General features: G+C 41.6%; 1 protein-coding gene across 1 annotated transcript in view; it reads left to right on the top strand.

The window, feature by feature from the left end:
- The first annotated feature begins 7395 nt into the window (after positions 1-7395).
- Positions 7396-19810, top strand: part of LOC117531707 (complement C1q-like protein 2) — a 29613-nt gene continuing 17198 nt past the window's right edge. Inside the window, exons 1-5 of the mRNA XM_034194819.1 lie at positions 7396-8786; positions 10503-10586; positions 12357-12440; positions 14582-14644; positions 17120-17206. Coding sequence (XP_034050710.1) covers positions 8222-8786; positions 10503-10586; positions 12357-12440; positions 14582-14644; positions 17120-17206 — 883 coding nt within the window. The 5' untranslated portion in view covers positions 7396-8221. The remainder of the gene's footprint in view (positions 8787-10502; positions 10587-12356; positions 12441-14581; positions 14645-17119; positions 17207-19810) is intronic.

Here is a 19810-nt window from a genome sequence, read left to right as displayed (position 1 = left end):
GTAACTTTACTGCAGTGCGTCTGTAATAACAAAAAAGCAAAATGAGGACTCTCAGCCCAGAAGTCTGTTCAGCTGCTCTTCTTCATCATGTCGAATTAAAAAAAAAGTCATGTATATCCAGGTGAACATACAGTAGTGTTCAGAATAATAGTAGCTATGTGACTAAAAAGATTAATCCAGGTTTTGAGTATATTTCTTCTTGTTTCATGGGAAACAAGGTACCAGTAGATTCAGTAGATTCTCACAAATCCAACAAGACCAAGCATTCATGATATGCACACTCTTAAGGCTATGAAATTGGGCTATTAGTAAAAAAGTAGAAAAGGGGGTGTTCACAATAATAGTAGCATCTGCTGTAGATGCTACAAACTCAAAACTATTATGCTCAAACTGCTTTTTTAGCAATCCTGTGAATCACTAAACTAGTATTTAGTTGTATAACCACAGTTTTTCATGATTTCTTCACATCTGCGAGGCATTAATTTGTTAGTTTGGAACCAAGATTTTGCTTGTTTACTAGTGTGTGTGGGGCATTGTCTTGTTGAAACACCCATTTCAAGGGCATGTCCTCTTCAGCATCAGGCAACATGACCTCTTCAAGTATTTTGACATATCCAAACTGATCCATGATACCTGGTATGTGATATAGAGGCCCAACACCATAGTAGGAGAAACATGCTCATATCATGATGCTTGCACCACCATGCTTCACTGTCTTCACTGTGAACTGTGGCTTGAATTCAGAGTTTGGGGGTCGTCTCACAAACTGTCTGCAGCCCTTGGACCCAAAAAGAAGAATTTTATTCTCATCAGTCCACAAAATATTCCTCCATTTCTCTTTAGGCCAGTTGTTGTGTTCTTTGGCAAATTGTAACCTCTTTTGCACGTCTTTTATTTAACAGAGGGACTTTGCGAGGGATTCTTTCAAATAAATTAGCTTCACACAAGCATCTTGTAACTGTCACAGCACTTACAGGTAACTCCAGACTGTCTTTGATCATCCTGGAGCTGATCAGTGGGTGAGCCTTTGCCATTCTGGTTATTCTTCTATCCATTTTGATGGTTGTTTTCCGTTTTCTTCCATGCGTCTGTTTTTTTTTTTGTTTGTTTTTTTTGTCCATTTTAGAGCATTGGAGATCATTGTAGATGAACAGCCTATAATGTTTTACACCTGCGTATAAGTTTTACCATCTCCAATCAACTTTTTAATCAAACTACGCTGTTCTTCTGAACAATGTCTTGAACGTCCCATTTTCTTCAGGCTTTCAAAGAGAAAAGCATGTTCAACAGGTGCTGGCTTCATCCTTAAATAGGGGACACCTGATTCACACCTGTTTGTTCCACAAAATTGACAAACTCAATGACTGAATGCCACACTATTATTATTGTGAACACCCCCTTTTCTACTTTTTTACTACTAGCCCAATTTCATAGCCTTAAGAGTGCATATCATGAATGCTTGGTCTTGTTGGATTTGTGAGAATCTACTGAATCTACTGGTACCTTGTTTCCCATGTAACAATAAGAAATATACTCAAAACCTGGATTAATCTTTTTAGTCACATAGCACTACTATTATTCTGAACACACTGTATGTTCAGCTGGATATACAACGTTCTCTTTAACCATCAGGAGTTCCTGTGTCGTTGCTGATTTTTGGGATTGTTCTCAGTCACGTTTTGTGTCACTGAAGCTTCACAAACTTGTATTAAGTTAAAACAAAAAAAACCTTTTTAAACTGAACGTTGACATTTTCCTGATGAGCTGTTGGCTGCATCTCTTAAAGCATGAATTTTTTTTTTTTTTTACTTCATTCTTCATGTTGAACAGGTGTTTACATGCAGCTGGATGTTTTTATGTGTCAACCTGCCGGCCTGTCTGCTTGCAGAGGCGCAGATTTGTGGTTCTTTTTTGTTTTTAACGGAGTGAGAGCAAGAGGTTTGGTTTCTGAAAGAAACCAGAATAACTGACTGCTGCGACGGGCCGCAGCCTGACTGTGGAACAAACCACCACATGCACCAGAAAGTGCAGATGAAACACCACCAGACTCTGTCAAGGCCAGAAAGCAGATTCTGGTTTGATGAAGCATGTTTAGTTTCTTTAAATCAAAACCTTTGTGGGATCTTTTTTTTTCTTTTTTTTTAAAGAGCAGTTTTTGAGTGGAAATGGCTCATATTTGGAGCACTGTGAAATAAACTGTTTACTGAAATGAAAAAATAAATAAATGGCTAAAATCCCATGAGACCAGATCCAATGGTGGTACGTCCACACAATCCTGCTGAAATAATTTAGTATGAATTCAGCCATAGAAGCAAAAGAGTCGTGGTGACCGTTTGCACACAGAAATACACTACACCCCCACTTCAATGAAGTTAGGACGTTGTGTAAAATGTAAATAACAGAATACAATGATTTGCAAATCCTCTTCAACCTATATTCAATTGAATACACCACAAAGACAACATATTAATGTTCAAACTGATAAACTTTGTTTTTGTGCAAATATTTGCTCATTTTGAAATGGATGCCTGCAACACGTTTCAAAAAAGCTGGGACAGTGGTATGTTTACTACTGTGTTACATCACCTTTCCTTCTAACAACACTCAATAAGCGTTTGGGAACTGAAATCACTAATTGTTGAAGCTTTGCAGGTGGAATTCTTTTCCATTCTTGCTTGATGTACGACTTAGTTGTTCAACAGTCCGGGGTCTCCGTTGTCGTATTTTGCGCTTCATAATGTGCCACACATTTTCAATGGGTGACAGGTCTGGACTGCAGGCAGGCCAGTCGAGTACCCACACTCTTTTACTATGAAGCCATGCTGTTGTAACACGTGCAGAATGTGGCTTGGCATTGTCTTGCTGAAATAAGCAGGGATGTCCCTGAAAAAGACGTTGCTTGGATGGCAGCATGTGTTGCTCTAAAACCTGGATGTACCTTTTGGCACTGATGAAGCAATCACAGATCTGTAATTTGCCCATGCTATGGGCACTAACACACACCCCATACCATCACAGATGCTGGCTTTTGAACTTTGCGCTGGTAACAATCTGGATGGTCTTTTTCCTCTTTTGTCCAGAGGACATCACGTCCATGATCTCCAAAAACAGTTTTAAATGTGGGCTCATCAGACCACAGCACACTTTTTCCACTTCACGTGTGTCCATTTCAAATGAGCTCAGGCCCAGAGAAGGTGGCGGTGTTTCTGGATGTTGTTGATGTATGTCTTTCGCTTTGCATGGTAGAGTTTTAACTTGCACTTGTAGATGTAGCGACAAACTGTGTTAACTGACAATGGTTTTCTGAAGTGTTCCCGAGCCCGTGGTAAGATCCTTTACGCAAAGATGTCGGTTTTAATGCAGTGTCACCTGAGGGATCGAAGGTCACGGGCATTCAGTGTTGGTTTTCGGCCTTGCCGCTTACGTGTAGAAAGCTCTCCAGAGTCTCTGAATCTTCTGATTATATTATGGACTGTACATGGTGGAATCCCTAAATTCCTTGCAATTGAACATTGAGAAACATTGTTCTTAAACTGTTGGACTGGTTTTTTTTTTTGGTTTTTTTTTTTTCTTTCAAGCAGTTGTTCACAAAGTGGTGATCCTTGCCCCATCTTTGCTTGTGAGCGGCTGAGCCTTTTGGGGATGCTCCTTTCATACCCAATCATGACACTCACAATTATTGTCCTCAGTTCCCAAACGCTTATTGAGTGTTGTTAGAAGGAAAGGTGATGTTACACAGTGGCAAACATAACATTATTCCAGCTTTTTTGAAACATGTTACAGGCATCCATTTCAAAATTAGCAAATATTTGCACAAAAACAAAGTTTATCAGTTTGAACATTAAATATCTTTGTGGTGTATTCAGTTGAATACAGGTTGAAGAGGATTTGCAAATCATTGTATTCTGTATTTATTTGCATTTTACACAATGTCCCAACTTCATTGGAATTGGGGTTGTAAAGCAAAGAAATATACTTATTGTTTAAATGCAGGTGCATTCTAAAACTTTGCATAACCCTGTGGTAAGGATTGCTTATGTGTAGCTGTAGCAGATAATTATACTTTTTCCTTTTCCTCTTTCAATATATTTTTCACAACTGTAAGTTGTGCTTGTCAAGAGAAACTGCTGTCCGTACCAAAAATTCAAGAACCATTAAACCTGGGAGTTCAAAGCTCTACCCCCCCCCCCCCCCCAAAAAAAAAATCACACATTTCTGTCATTTATAAATGGCTTCCTTTTTTTTTTTTTTTTTTTTACTGTATTTTGAATTTCAGTTAGGAAATGTACAGAACTGTGGAAATGCTCACATCACCCACTAGATGGTGGCAAAAGCTACACAAGTGTGCGGCAAGGTCTCGACTAAAATTTTGATGAAAATAAGATGGGGCTGACAGCCAAAAATCACTTTAAAGTTGTGTCCCTGCTCTTCTGGGTCATTTACACCGCAGCTTATGTGCAGCTTGAAATGAGTTTGGCTGTACTTTTCTTGAATTTCCAAGACTCAGGTCTGGTGGCCACCCAGGCCATCAGCGCTGCTTGTGAGAGCAAAGATTACTGACCTGAACTGACATCTTTTCACTTTTCAGTCACTCTGTCGACGTCTTCCTGAGCAATAACACCGTGAAATACTCCACTTTAAGTCATGTTTTACCTTCAAAGGTTATGTGTATGCAATTCCTCTTTGGGGCTTGTGGAAGCTGAGGCCTGCACGAGTTGCATGTGATGATTTATGGTGCTACTTAGTCGTGAGGCTTTAGTGTGTTGGCGCTGCAGATTAGCACGTTAGCAATGATCAGCATGCGAACTGATCCCACGCAGTGCCACATTAATTACGAAACAACTTACTCGTGGGTTCACAGCTGCGTTCTGTTCTGTTACTGACTCTTTAAACAGTTCATACCAGCATTATATTTACACAAAACTCTGTATAAATATACAGTTTTGTGTAAATTCGACATTTGATCAATTCTATCCAAAAGTAAAACACTTTATCCTAAACCCTTCCACCATGTTTAATCCATATTGGCTCCAGTTTTGAGAGTCCAGTGTTTGAAGGTTATCTAAGGTCAAACGGTCATGTGGGCAATAGAAAGGTGATATGTGATTCACAAGTATAAGTTGTGCGTGTCAAGAGAAATTGCTGTCCTGTACAGCAACACCTTCTGTGTCCTAAAGCTCAATCACTGATAAACTCTCAGAACCGAAATTTTTATACGTTGATACTGGGAGGTCACACATCTGCGTGCCAAAAGAAAGCATGTATTTCTAACATTTATAAATACTTTTTTTTTTAACAGAATTTTGGGTTTCATGTATAGTAGGAAATGTACAGAAGCCCTGAAATGCTCACATTGCCCACTAGATGGTGACAAAAGTTGTTCAAATGTGCGGGAAGTTCTTGACTGTTTCTTCGTTTGAGAAGTTGACTTTTGGCAAAACTAAGATGGACTAACAGCCAAAAACCAACCTAAGAGTTGTGTCCCTGCCTTGATGGGCAATTTACTATTAGAGTGCCTCCATAAAGTATTCACAGCACTTCACTTTTTCCACATTTTGTTATGTTACAGCCGTATTCCAAAATGGAAGAAATTGTTTTCCCTCAAAACTTCTACACACAGTCCCCATAATGACAATGATTTTTTTTTTTTTTTTTTTTTTTTTTTTTGCAAATTTATTAAGAATAAACCAAGAAAATCGCATGTACATAAATATTCACATTTGCCATGAAGCTCAAAATTGAGCTCAGGTACATCTTGTTTCCCCTTATCATCCTTGAGATGTTCCTACAGCTTAACTGGAGTCTACCTGGGGTAAATTCAGTTGATTGGACATGATTTGGAAAGATGCACACCTGTCTAAGGTCCCACAGTTGACAGTGCATGTCAGAGCACAAACCAAGCATGAAGTCAAAGGAATTGTCGGTAGACCTCCGAGGCAGGATTGTCTCGATGCACAAATTTGAGGAAGGGTGCAGAATCATTTCTGCTGCTTTGAAGGTCCCAATGAGCACAGTGACCTCCGTCATCTGTAAATGGAAGAAATTTGGATCCACAAGGATTCTTCCTTGAGCTGGCCACCCATCTAAACTGAGCGATCGGGGGAGAAGGGCCTTAGTCAGGAAGGGGACCAAGAAGCCAATGGTCAGTCTGTCAGAGCTCCAGCATTCCTCTGTGGAGCGAGGAGAATCTTCCAGAAGGACAACCATCTCTGCAGCAATCCACCAATCAGGCCTGTATGGTAGAGTGGCCAGATGGAAGCCACTCTTTAGTAAAAGCCTCATGCCAGCCCACCTGGAGTTTCCCAAAAAGCACCTAAAGGACTCTGACCATCAGAAACAAAATTTTCTGGTCTGAGACAAAGATTGACCTCTTTGGTGTGAATGCCAGGCATCATGTTTGGAGGAAAACAGGTACCATCCCTGCAATGAAGCATGATGGTGGCATCATGCTGTGGGGATGTTTTCAGCAGCAGGAACTGGGAGACTAGTCGGGATTGACGGAAAAATGAATGCAGCAATGTACAGAGACATCCTGGATGAAAACCTGCTCCAGAGTGCTCTTGACGTCAGACGGGGGTGACGGTTAATCTTTCAGCAGGACAATGACCCTAAGCACACAGTCAAGATATCAAAGGAGTGGCTTCGGGACAACTCTGTGAATGTCCTTGAGTGGCCCAGTCAGAGTCCAGACCTGAATCCAATTGAATTTCTCTGGAGAGATCTGAAAATGGCTGTGCACTGACGCTTCCCATCCAACCTGATGCAGCTTGAGAGGTGCTGCAAAGAGAAATGGACAAAACTATCCAAAGATAGGTGTACTAAGCTTGTGGCATCATATTCAAGAAGCCTTGAGGTTGTAATTGCTGCCAAAGGTGCATCAACAAAGTATTGAGCAAGAGGTGTGAATACTTACAGTAGTGTTCAGAATAATAGTAGTGCTATGTGACTAAAAAGATTAATCCAGGTTTTGAGTATATTTCTTACTGTTACATGGGAAACAAGGTACCAGTAGATTCTCACAAATCCAACAAGACCAAGCATTAATGATATGCACACTCTTAAGGCTATGAAATTGGGCTATTAGTAAAAAAAAAAAAAGTAGAAAAGGGGGTTTTGTTTTGCAAGCAATAATGGATAAACACAAAGTTAAAATTTGGATCACGATGTCAAAATGACTAAGCTGCAGAAGAAATAAAGCCAGCAAGAAGCACAGATGCCACTATCCAGGAACCCGTGGTTCAGTTTTAACTGGACTGGTAATGGATGCGTTTTGTGTTGTTTTTTGGGGGGGAGGGGAATCCAGTAATTTATATGTGGATCATTATTCGAATAATCACTGAAATTTGTGACAAATCCATACGTGGCTTGTTATTCATGGCTTTATTATTCGATGGGACCAAAGCTTTACCTTTTTTATTTTTGATAAATTTGCAAAAATTTCAAAACGTTTTTCATGTTGTCATTATGGGGTGTTGCGGGTAGAATTGAGGGGAAAAGATGAGTTTCAGTTTTGGAATAACGCTGTAACATAAAGTGTGGAAAAACTAAAGCACTGTGAATACTTTTCAGATGCACAGTATTATTATTTTACAATAAATATGTGTATCTTTAACAACTTCCTCAGAATATCAATTCTCAAACCCCTGTATGAAGCACTAGGTCCAAAGTTTGACATTGACTTTGGCCTGTGAATGAACTTTTGTCTGATTTTTCTCATAATCAAGCCATTTTATCGTGTTGGCTCGCCAATATTCCCCACCATGGAGTTGGATTTAGCAGAGTAAGCTTCGGTGTAATGAGGTCATCAGTGGATCTGCAACAAATGCAATTTCAACTGTAAAAACTGCTGCTTATTTAGCTTTGAAATTTTGTATTCTGATGCAGGTGAGGATCAGTGAACGTCCTGTTTACGTATAACCTTAAGTCGGCAAATTTACATAATTATCTGGTTTTATGAGCGCTAGCTGTGTCTGATGTAGTACATGAGTGCGATACTAATAAGGGAAAAGTAAGAAAGGTCTGAAACTACTCTTGCATAAGTCTCAATGTGCACAAACCCTTGTAATCCTGTTCAGTAGTTGACATTGGAGCATGTCCTAAATCATACAGACGGGCAGTAGATGCAAGAACCAAACCCATTCCAGTCTCCCATTTTTCCTCTCCATCTTGAGATGCAGTAATTTGTTACAGTAAGTGAAGCTTGATCCAAAAAGTAACTTGCATGTTCACGTCTTCTTGCAGGGATCCAGTTCTTACAGAGTGGACTTGTGAAATAAATAATCCTCTTGGTGGTTGTTCTCAGCTCTCAGTTCTCAGGATTACTGTAAGTGTCGGAACAACGGGCTCCTCTGCAGCAGCACACTTTGGTTTCAGAATGAAGGTTGCTGTGTTGCTGCTGCTCTTCTTCTGTCCATCTCCAGCTGACACCCAGGGCGGCGTGGATGGTTTTACCCTGCAGGAGGACACCAGGAAAGACATGGACGTCCCACTGACGCTGTCTGGCCTTTGGGATGAGTTGAAAGGCCTGAAGGAACTCGTCCTCAGTCTGAGGGCAGCCGAGGTGGAGCAGCGGTTAGCTCTGCGGGCTATGGAGACCCGGCTCAGGGACAGAGAAGTGGAGGCTGAGGAGCACAGAGGGCGTGTCCGCGCCCTGGAGGAGGCGCTGTCTGAGCACAGAGAGGAGCTGAGGAGCACAGAGGTCAGGATGGACACAGGGCCGAGTCTCCTGACTGAAAGGAATTCAGCGCTGGCGAGGAAGGTGGAGGAGCTGGAGAAGCACAGCGCAAGTTGGTGAAGTATCTTCATTTTGGGTGATTTGTCTTCTCGCTCCACAAGCTTTATTTAGCTGATTGAACTTCTTCAAAACATTTGGCCACAGAAGCTTCCAGGACTGAGAGTGAATCAAGTTTCCTCTGAGTTCATACAGTTTTCACAGTAAACTGAATTAGATTTTTGCAGGAATTTTTAAGTTGAAGAAGCTGAATTCTTCAAAAAAATGCTCACTTGTTCATAGGACACATTTTTGAGCTACTCCCCCCCCCCCCCCCCCCAACTCTGCATGTTTAATTTTTTCCAATAATTTACATGTAAAGTATGTGAGAATGTCTACTTTATTCCAAATAATGATTAAGAAACAAATATATTTTACCTTACAGACTATGTAAGAGTTTCAATGGTTTACATAAATTTGGTGATGTTGCCTTTGAATTGCTTCACTTGATTCAAACACGATGAAGCAGACAAGACTGACAATCGATCAGTTGGTGATACGAGCATCAAATTTAGTATAAATACTTCTGAAAAGTCCTTTCCTTTAAAAAAGAAAAAACAAACAAATAAAGCTGTTAACCACATGAAATTATGTTTTGGGTTGAGACCTCCAAGCACATTCCTGTAGTCATCATGCTGATCCTTATGGCTAAACAGTTCTATTTTTGTCCAGTCTAACAGAAGAACCTTTGACCTTTGTCCAGGTGAGAGGCTGCACATTATTTATCAAGCTGCTTCATATTAATTTTGGAGGTTTCTTCCACAGTTGGCTGTCTTTAAGGCCACGGCAGTTTAGTCTTCTCTAAAGTCACACTTCTACCTGATGCCTCCATCTCTTATTTAGTCGTGATCCTGGGGTTCTGTTTGACACTTTGGCCCATATTTTGCTCATGTATGTTTCTTGCAGAGCAGGTAACTCTGGGATGGAAGTTGGGCTCCCAGTATATAGACCAGGGTTTAATTCTGGGCATGTTTTTCACACTGTCTGTGTGTCCTTGGACAAGACACTTCATCTGTATCATTCCAGGACATCCAGCTGTAAATTGATAGCAGCCTTGGCTGGGGAATTAACTGGTGATGGACTGAGGTGAGCTGTAGACTTCATGCTACCATATCTGTGGATAAGTACTGGGCCTGAACAGTACTTATCTTTCTTAGATTTAGGGGTGGTGATGGTCAAGTGGTTAAAGTGAGGGGTTTGTGACCAGAGGGGTCTTTGGTTCAAATCCCCATCAGACTACAAAATCGCTCAGGGCACATGGGCAAAGTCCTTAATCCCCAAGTTGCCCCCAGTGTGTACTGAGTGCCTTGCATGGCAGCACCCTGACACTGGCGTGATACAGTGTTGCCAAAGCAACTTTGAAAAGTTACTTTATTAATTACTTTATACATTTACATTTTACACTTACTTTATAAAGTTACTTCATTAGGAGAGGAGGAGGAGAGGAACAGTAGTAGCCAGCAAACCAGTAGCGAGCAGTATTTCTAGTATTTATATTTGCGTATTTATATTTATTTTCACTTTTGATACTCTGTGTGCTTCTTACCCTGCGTGCTGCTATACAATGCTGCTGGAACCTCCATTTTCCTGAGGGAATCTTCCCAAGGGATTAATAAAGTTCTGTCTATTGTAATCTTTAATCTAATGCAGATGACATATATCTACATGTCCTGCATTTGTGGATATGTCATCAGTCATCTCGGGTCACATTTGTGTCATTTGTGCTTTGCAGTCCAGGTAACAGAGCTGTTGATACTGAAGTCACGACTGAACAACAGCAGCATTCTGATAGAGAACCTGGAGAACATGAACACAGGTGAGTCTGTGACATCACAACGAAAACCAGAATCTGCACTCAGACTATCTGTTGTATGTTTTTAATTGGTCTCAGAGACTTTGTTTTTTGTTTGTTTGTTTGTTTGTTTTCCCCTTAGTTGAATTAGTTCACTACATCACCTTTCACTATTTTATGTTTGTGAACTCTTGGTGCAAAGGAGAGGGTGATTGTCTGAATTACACCAGCTCCAGGGGATCACGTTACTCTCTGAGCCAGGTAAAGGATTTGTAAGGCTCAATCTCAAACAAGCCCAGTGCCGGCAGCTGCTGCTGCTCACCAACTTGAGCAGTTTGATTTCATGGCCAAGAAGTCAACCTTCACCCAAGCCCCAGTTCTTTATGTGGAAGGTTGAGTTCTGTCTGAGCTTCTTCTGGGTTTAACTTGGGTGGTTGGCCTACTTTTTGGGACATTCTGAGAATTTGCGAGGTCCCAGTAAGTTGCTGGAGATCATTGCCAGCCTGCACACTGGTGCTTGGATTGCTGTGCAGAACAGAGTCAGGGTTCTGTGAATTCTGGGACAGTCTACACTTTTCAGTCCTTACATGGGTCAAGAGTTCCAAAAAACCATGCAGCTGTTCTGTATGTGCATTTTTTTTTTTTTTTTTTTTTTTTTTTGATTAATTGAACTTTGCTGATGATGTTCTAATCAATGTGGAATAAAACAATGTGTTTGGAGCTCTAGTCTTGTGCATGTTGTGGGTCTAGAATAGATACAAGCATTGTGATTTTTCCATTCTGACAAGGAGTTTAACCAACAATTCTTTGGTCTCGAGATCATCTCTCACCTCCAGCTAGCTACCCCCTTCCATCCCATCCCATCTTACTGTGTGGCTGTGAGACCTGCGCACTACTCAGTGACCTAAAAAGTGAGGATCCTTGGATACAGTTTGAAGGATGTTACGTCAAACAGGCGGTAATTTAAGGAGATTGAGAAGGGGCACACAACTTGCTTTCTGAAGGAACGTCGGTTATGACATTTTGGCCATGTGGAGCAGTGTTCTTAGTTTGATCCAACACAGTTCCCACAGTGTTGAGGACTGTGCTACCTCGAAAAAGCCAAAGGGACACCCACACATCACCACATCACCTTGCTGTGGTGGAAAGATGACTACTTTTGGCAGGTGGAGCTGGTAGGTGGTTGCCATCCAGGACCCAGAGCAGTTCCATGTTGTGGTGGATACAGTGGTGCTCAACACCAGCAAATGCTGCCAGACTTCACCGATCTGTCAGCACAGATTCCTACAACAGAACAAACTGGTTCTTTTTTTTTTTTTGTCTATACCAAACATAATTCATTGCTTTTGCATCCTTTGTCTTTGAAATCGCAGAGGACTCCAAAAACCAGAGACAATTGGCTTGTTCATGTTTGTTATCCACTCACTCATAAATCACATCGATCTCTCCCCCCCCACACACACACACATACATACACATTTACAGCTGCAAAGTCACATGACTCACTCATGACCTCCAAGAACTCTTAATGCCAAGTGGGATTTTTTTTTTTTTAAATATCGTTAAAAACTAAATCCCTCAAACAGCAGAGATTTTCAAGCTCAATCCATCCTCAGATTTATTTATTACAAGAAGCTGAATCTAGAAGCAAGCGTCTATAAAATACAATAAATGATGTAGAAAACCTGTGTTCCGGCTGTCACACTGGGACTGTGCTCTCAGACTAATCCGACTGTATTAATGCCTGGTTGCCGTGGTAACCGCCTCTTGATTTGGATACTGATGTGTCTCCAGCTTTGATGGCTGAACTACCGTTCCTGCAGCTGAGGCTGAGGACAAGCGAGAGCACCGTGGAGCAGCTGCGGGTCAAAACTTCAGGTCACGTAATGAACATTTATTATTCATTTTGCTTACTGTCTGCATTTTTAGACACATTCCTGAATTATTATAAAGAGATTTACTTGCTCCTTGATTTTTGGTCAGTTCTCCCAAGTGTCTGCTCAAATAATTTGCTGTTGTACCAGAATAAACCTAGTTTGCAGCTCATTTTCTAAACATCAGCTGTGTGTTTGGACAAAATTTTGGATTGTGTTTACAGTGGTCCTAAAAGGCCAAAAGATTGCAGCAATGTAAAAATTATACTAAACATCAAGAAATGCTGTCAAAATCTCCAAATGGTCCAAATATTGAAAAGCTGCAAAATACAGAAAAACAAAAATGTTATAAATCATGCTGCAAAACTGAAAGAGCTGCCAGCCAACAGAGGGCGATATTGCCAGGTCAAGCCTTGGATTTCCATCCGTCTTCTCTATGCACTTACTCCATTTAAGGAAGGGGGGGAGCCTATCCAGACCATCATAGGTATGTGGCAGAGTACACCCTGGACAGAACACCACATCCATCACATCACATATAGACAAACACATTCACATCTGCACGCACACTTACGGACAGTTTAGTTTCAAATCCACCTAACCTGCGCATCTTTGAAAGAGGGAGGAAGTGGAAGCACCCACAGGGAACCCGTGCAAACTCCACAGAGAAAGGACACAGGTGGGAATCGATCCCATGACCTTCTCGCTGTGAGGCAACAGAGCTAACCACTAAGACACTGTGCTCCACGCCATGGATTTCAAATATCAATCAATCAATTTTATTTTTTTTTTATATAGCGCCAAATCACAACAAACAGTTGCCCCAAGGCGCTTTATATTGTAAGGCAAGGCCATACAATAATGATGTAAAACCCCAACGGTCAAAACGACCCCCTGTGAGCAAGCACTTGGCTACAGTGGGAAGGAAAAACTCCCTTTTAACAGGAAGAAACCTCCAGCAGAACCAGGCTCAGGGAGGGGCAGTCTTCTGCTGGGACTGGTTGGGGCTGAGGGAGAGAACCAGGAAAAAGACATGCTGTGGAGGGGAGCAGAGATCGATCACTAATGATTAAATGCAGAGTGGTGCATACAGAGCAAAAAGAGAAAGAAACAGTGCATCATGGGAACCCCCCAGCAGTCTACGTCTATAGCAGCATAACTAAGGGATGGTTCAGGGTCACCTGATCCAGCCCTAACTATAAGCTTTAGCAAAAAGGAAAGTTTTAAGCCTAATCTTAAAAGTAGAGAGGGTGTCTGTCTCCCTGATCTGAATTGGGAGCTGGTTCCACAGGAGAGGAGCCTGAAAGCTGAAGGCTCTGCCTCCCATTCTACTCTTACAAACCCTAGGAACTACAAGTAAGCCTGCAGTCTGAGAGCGAAGCGCTCTATTGGGGTGATATGGTACTATGAGGTCCCTAAGATAAGATGGGACCTGATTATTCAAAACCTTATAAGTAAGAAGAAGAATTTTAAATTCTATTCTAGAATTAACAGGAAGCCAATGAAGAGAGGCCAATATGGGTGAGATATGCTCTCTCCTTCTAGTCCCCGTCAGCACTCTAGCTGCAGCATTTTGAATTAACTGAAGGCTTTTTAGGGAACTTTTAGGACAACCTGATAATAATGAATTACAATAGTCCAGCCTAGAGGAAATAAATGCATGAATTAGTTTTTCAGCATCACTCTGAGACAAGACCTTTCTGATTTTAGAGATATTGCGTAAATGCAAAAAAGCAGTCCTACATATTTGTTAATTATAAACTATTAAATTAAACTATAAATATAATTTATAGTTTAAGATGAAAAATAATAGCCTGGGTGGTACAGCTCTTCTTTCCTAACACTGCTCTCTGGGGGGAAAAAAAAGGGTCTGGATCCACTCATGTTTATCAATTACGAAGTGTTGAGGAAGCCATTGATTTCTGAACCTAAACATTAGACACTGATTAGTTGAAAACGTTCATTCAATATTGCCATTGACAAGTAGAGCGACACTGGAGGAGAAAGTGGCCATTGATAAAGTGAGGGCTTTCTTTTAATTTTTGTTTTCTTAGAATATAAATGGAAAAATTCCATTTTCTGTTATAGCATACTGCTTCAGTTTCTTGCAGATTATCAGAGGTGTTGATGATTGGTTGGTTACAGGCCTGGCAACCCGAATGTGTAAAGCTGAAGGGCTGCTGGAAGAGCTGAAGATGCCAAATTTGGGTGAGAATCACTTTTCTTCTTCCTTTGGTGTTGCATTTTATCAGCTCATGGCTTCATGGAAGAAAACCAATCAAATCTAGGCTCAAGTCTCCCATGTGCCTACTGCCAAAGTTTAGAGGACATTTCAGGTCTTCTTTTGAAGAAAACCCTTTGGTGTTCCACTCCACCATGACGCTATAACTGGTGATGCAACATACAAAAGTTGCACTATGCACAGTACAGCTTCTCCAGTCTGTCACTCCTTCAGAGTTGGCACTATAGTGTCTCAGTGCCCCCCACCCCCCATTGAGTTAAATCTCAATGTTTGCAGTACCAGCACATCATGAGGGACTCATTTAAATTCCAAAGTGGTGGTGCACATGGCAAAATTAAAAAAAAATTGTATCACTTTTCGGCAGCACGGTAGCTTAGTGGTTAGCACCGTTGCTTCACAGAAAGAAGGTTGTGGGATTGCTTCCTGCCCGGGGCATGTTTAGGTGGTTCCCTCTAGGTCAGGGGTAGGCAACCTGTTCAAGAAAGAGCCATGAGGGTGCAGGTTTTCTTTGCAGCCACTGACTCCACCAGGTGATTTTACTGATTAATATCACTTTGAGCAGATGGAATCAGTTAATCAGTGAAATCACCTGGTGGAGTCAGTGGCTGCAAAGAAAACCTGCACCCTCATGGCTCTTTCTGGAACAGGTTGCCTACCCCTGCTCTAGGTGCTCCGGCTTTCGCCCTCATCCAAAGACATGCAGGTTGGGAACTTTAAATTGGTGGTAGTTGGGGATGCGGGTGTGAATACGTTTGTCTGTCTATATGTGGCCCTGTGATAGATTGGCATGACGTCAAGGGTGTTACCCCGCCTCAGGTAGAGAAAATGGATGTATGGCTCACTGTCCTAATAGTTATGGACCTTACTGTGTGTGAGATATCCATGAGTTCAGTTCATCTAACCCACATGTCTTTGCATGTGGAGAACATGCAACCGCCACACGCTGTACTAACCACTAATCCACTGTGCCGCCCCAGTTGGATGGATATTTAACATGATTTGATTGAACATTGAACATGATTGAGTTCATATTTTTATGAGTTCAAGTTAACAGAAATACGAGGTCTCTTAGATAATAAACCGACCCTTTTATTTTTTTTTTTAACTATATGGATTTGAATGACATGCGATTACACCAATCATGCTTGAACCCTCGTGCGCATGCGTGAGTTTTTTCACGCGTGTCGGTGACGTCATTTCCCTGTGGGCAGGCCTTGAGTGAGATGTGGTCCCGCCCTCTCGGCTGAATTCCTTTGTTTCACACGCTGCTCGAGACGGCGCGCGTTGCTTTATCAAAATTTTTTCTGGACCTGTGAGGAATATCCGAGTGGACACTATTCGAGAAATTAAGATGGTTTTCTGTGAAAAGTTTAACAGCTGATGAGAGATTATGGGGTGTTTCTGTCGGTGTAAGGACTTCCCACGGAGCGGGACGTCCTGCAGCGCTTCCAGGCGCTGTCGTCGGCCTGTTTCGACCTGAAAACATCCTAATTTAAGGCTTAATTCACCCAGGACATCGTGAGAGAACAGAGAAGATTCAGAAGAGGCCGGCATGAGGAATTTATGCGGACATTCCACTGTTTAAGGACATTTTTTTAATGAGACGTACGCGCAAATTCGCCGAGTCGTTTCCGTGACGACTCGGCGAATCTGTGTGCGCTGCGACAGGAAAAACACCTCCATGTTGAAAACCATTTGTAGAATTCAGGCGGCTTTTAATGGCTTTCAACAAGTGAGTAACTGAGAAATTGTTTAACAGCTTGGGCATGTTCCAACTTGCCCGTTAAGATTTCCAACGGAGGTGTTTTTCCTGCCGCGACCCCCCGCGGTTGGGTCCAGCCCGACATGCGACTCTGCCCGCACGTTCTTTCATTACAAAATGACCGTTAACAATGGAATGGAATAAACTCCTCATGCCGACTTCTTCTGAAAGTTCTCTGTTCTCTGACGACTTACTGCGTCAACAGAGCCTGAAATGTGGAAGTTTTCAACTTGAAACGGCGAGACGCTGCCGCCTCGAAGCGCAGATCGCCGTCAGGCACCGTGGACCGTCCTTAAAGCGACACTACCAGACCAAAATCTCTCATCAGCCGTTAAAATTTTTACCGAAAACCAGCTGAATTTATTGAATGGTGTCCACTCAGTTGTGCCTTACAGTTTTGAAAAAAATTTTATCAAACAAAGCAACAGTCTCTGAGCAATTCCTAAACAATGAAAAAAATCGACGAGCGGGTGGACGACTCCTCACTCAAAGACTGCCCACAGGCGAATGACGTAACCGACAGGCGTGAAAAAACTCTCGCATGCCCACGAGGGTTCAAGCATGTCTGATGTAATCACACGTGATTCAAATCCATATGGTTTTTGAAAAAAAAAAATAAGGTCGGATACTTTTCTAATAGACCTCGTATATGTTTTGATAATATTTTTCCATCATTCAGAGTCCAAAGGTTCAGTGCCGACTGACATTTCCGAGCTGGAGACTCGGCTCAAGGTCCACCTGGAGGAGGTGACTCGGCACAGAGGAGGTGACTGACCTGATCAGGATGATCACAGCTTTTATCACTGTCACCGTTTAGTTTTAACACGGCAAAGAGTTCAAATGAAGAAACGTTGAAGGGAAGTACTGTAAAATCCAGAGGTGGAACAAAGTCACCATCAGGTCACTCTCAAGTCATGAATCAGCAAGTCTCAAGTCATAATGACCATCAATTGTTTGCAAACTGACTTGAGACTTGACTTGGGACTTGCTGATTCATGACTTGAAAGTGACTTGATGGTGACTTTGTTCCACCTCTGATAAAACCTTATGTGCCAAATATAATTTAAAAAAATTGAATGAGGCCAGTTAAACAGCTGTTCTTCCCCACTGAAATATTTCTAGTCATGACAGGGTGAGAAATGTTAAATACATAATTAAATATAATCAATTATGTTAATTTTTTTATTTATAGGTTGTCGCTTTCCCCCAATTTTATGTTTGGCTGATACAAAGAAAAACAAAAAAAATGTCTTTTTTTTTATTTGTACATTTTGAGAACTTCTGAGCACACAAATCCTCTCTGTGATCTCTAGCGCCCCCATGAGGGCTGCTTGGCCCCTTTGCAACCCCAGTAAACACTAAAAAATACATTATTATTTTAATTAATGCTAATCAATAAGCAGTGGTGACCTACAGCAGATAGCCACCAGACCTATAGGCTTTAGAAATGAAAGCAGCAGCCAAAAATGCTTGTTGTAGGGTGCATGTAACTTCAACTACAATTTCCATCATGCGTGTGATATCAGTTCTCTGTAACAAGTCCAGCAGGTGGCAGAATGTATATGTTAAGTAAATAAAAAGTGTTGATCTGGTGCATCAGAGTTAACAAATGTCTAATTTTATATTTATGCATGCATTTATTTTTTTTAAGTTTATCCTCATTATGCCTTTTTAAAATTTTTCAAGTTACAAGATGATAGCGCAGTGATGGCTTCTTTTTTAAAGTTATGTCATCAAACTGGAACTCATTTATCAACGACATTCATTCAGTCATTGAATTTTACAGGGCTCATGCCTAGTAGAGGTGGGTGATACCGGGAATTTTGGTATTGATCCGATACCAAGTAAATACAGGCCCAGTATCTCCGATATCTATACTTTTTCATATTTAAGCTTCATAGATCCAAAGGATCCAAAAGACCTAGGATAGAATTTTGCCAAACATTGTACGTGACAACAAAATACTTTATTATCACAATCAACATTTACAAAAAAAAAAAATCACTCAACACAACTTAAAACAAAATCTCCTGAGGTAGAGTTGCTCCGTGTTGTGTGACAGCGCAGTGCTGCTCTTACAGACAGAGAGTAGACTTTGATGAATCTGCGTGCGCAGCAGTCAGTGTGTGCGGGAGAGAAAAAAGTTTGAGTATCTATCTTTTTACACGAGGATTGTTCAATATCAATACCAGCGTTGGTATCGATATTAGGATCGATCCGCCCACCTCTAATGCCTAGGCCTTTGGAAGCCTAGACTTGACTTAATAGGACAGATATACCAGAAGTAAAAAACAAAGCACTATGTTCAAAATAGCAACAAAGTTAAACCAGTGACCAACTTTGTAATTTTTACAAAATTATTGGTGTGCTCTATTTATGTATATATTTATTAGGGGTCAACTGATTATTGGTCTAGCCAATTATCATTTGACACATATATATATATATATATATATATATATATATGAGGTCTATTAGAAAACTAACCGGCAGTTTTATATAAAAAAAAAAACTATATGGATTTGAATCACGTGCGATTACACCAGACATGCTTGAACCCTCGTGCGCATGCGTGAGTTTTTTCACACGTGTCGGTGACGTCATTTGCCTGGTCCAGCCCTCTCGGCTGAAATCCTTTGTCTGAGACGCTGCTGGAGACGGCGCGTGTTGCTTTATCAAAATTTTTTCAGGACCTGTGAGGGATATCTGTGTGGACTCTAATTCAAGAAATTCAGCTGGTTCTTGGTGAAAAGTTTAATGGCTGATGAGAGATTGTGGAGTTTCTTTCGCTTTAAGGACAGCTCACAAAGCGGATCGGCGCGGTCAGAGGTGGCGTCCGTCTGGCAGTTTCAAGCTGAAAACTTCCACATTTCAGGCTCTGTTCACCCAGGACGTCGTCAGAGAACAGAGAAGTTTCAGAAGAAGTCGGCATGGGGAGTTTATGCGGACATTCCACTGTTAAAGGAGATTTTGTAATGAAAGAACTTGCAGGCAAATTCGCCGAGTCGGTTCCGTGACGACGACGCAAATCCGTCTGCGCCAAGACAGGAAAAACACCTCCGTGTTGAAAACCATTTGTAAAATTCAGGTGACTTTTGATGGCTTTCAACAAGTGAGGAGGTGTTTTTCCTGTCGGGCCGGACCCGACCGCGGGGGGTCGCGAATCTGCCCGCACGTTCTTTCATTACAAAATCTCCTTTAACAGTGGAATGTCCGCATAAACTCCTCATGCCGACTTCTTCTGAAACTTCTCTGTTCTCTGATGACGACCTGGGTGAACAGAGCCTGAAATGTGGAAGTTTTCAGCTTGAAACGGCGAGACGCAGCCATCTCGGAGCGCAGATCGCCGTCAGGCGCCGTGGGCCGTCCT

This window comes from Thalassophryne amazonica, chromosome 19, assembly GCF_902500255.1.
Source record: "Thalassophryne amazonica chromosome 19, fThaAma1.1, whole genome shotgun sequence".
In the NCBI taxonomy this organism is placed as follows: domain Eukaryota; kingdom Metazoa; phylum Chordata; class Actinopteri; order Batrachoidiformes; family Batrachoididae; genus Thalassophryne; species Thalassophryne amazonica.
This window is presented reverse-complemented; position numbering and strand designations above follow the sequence as displayed.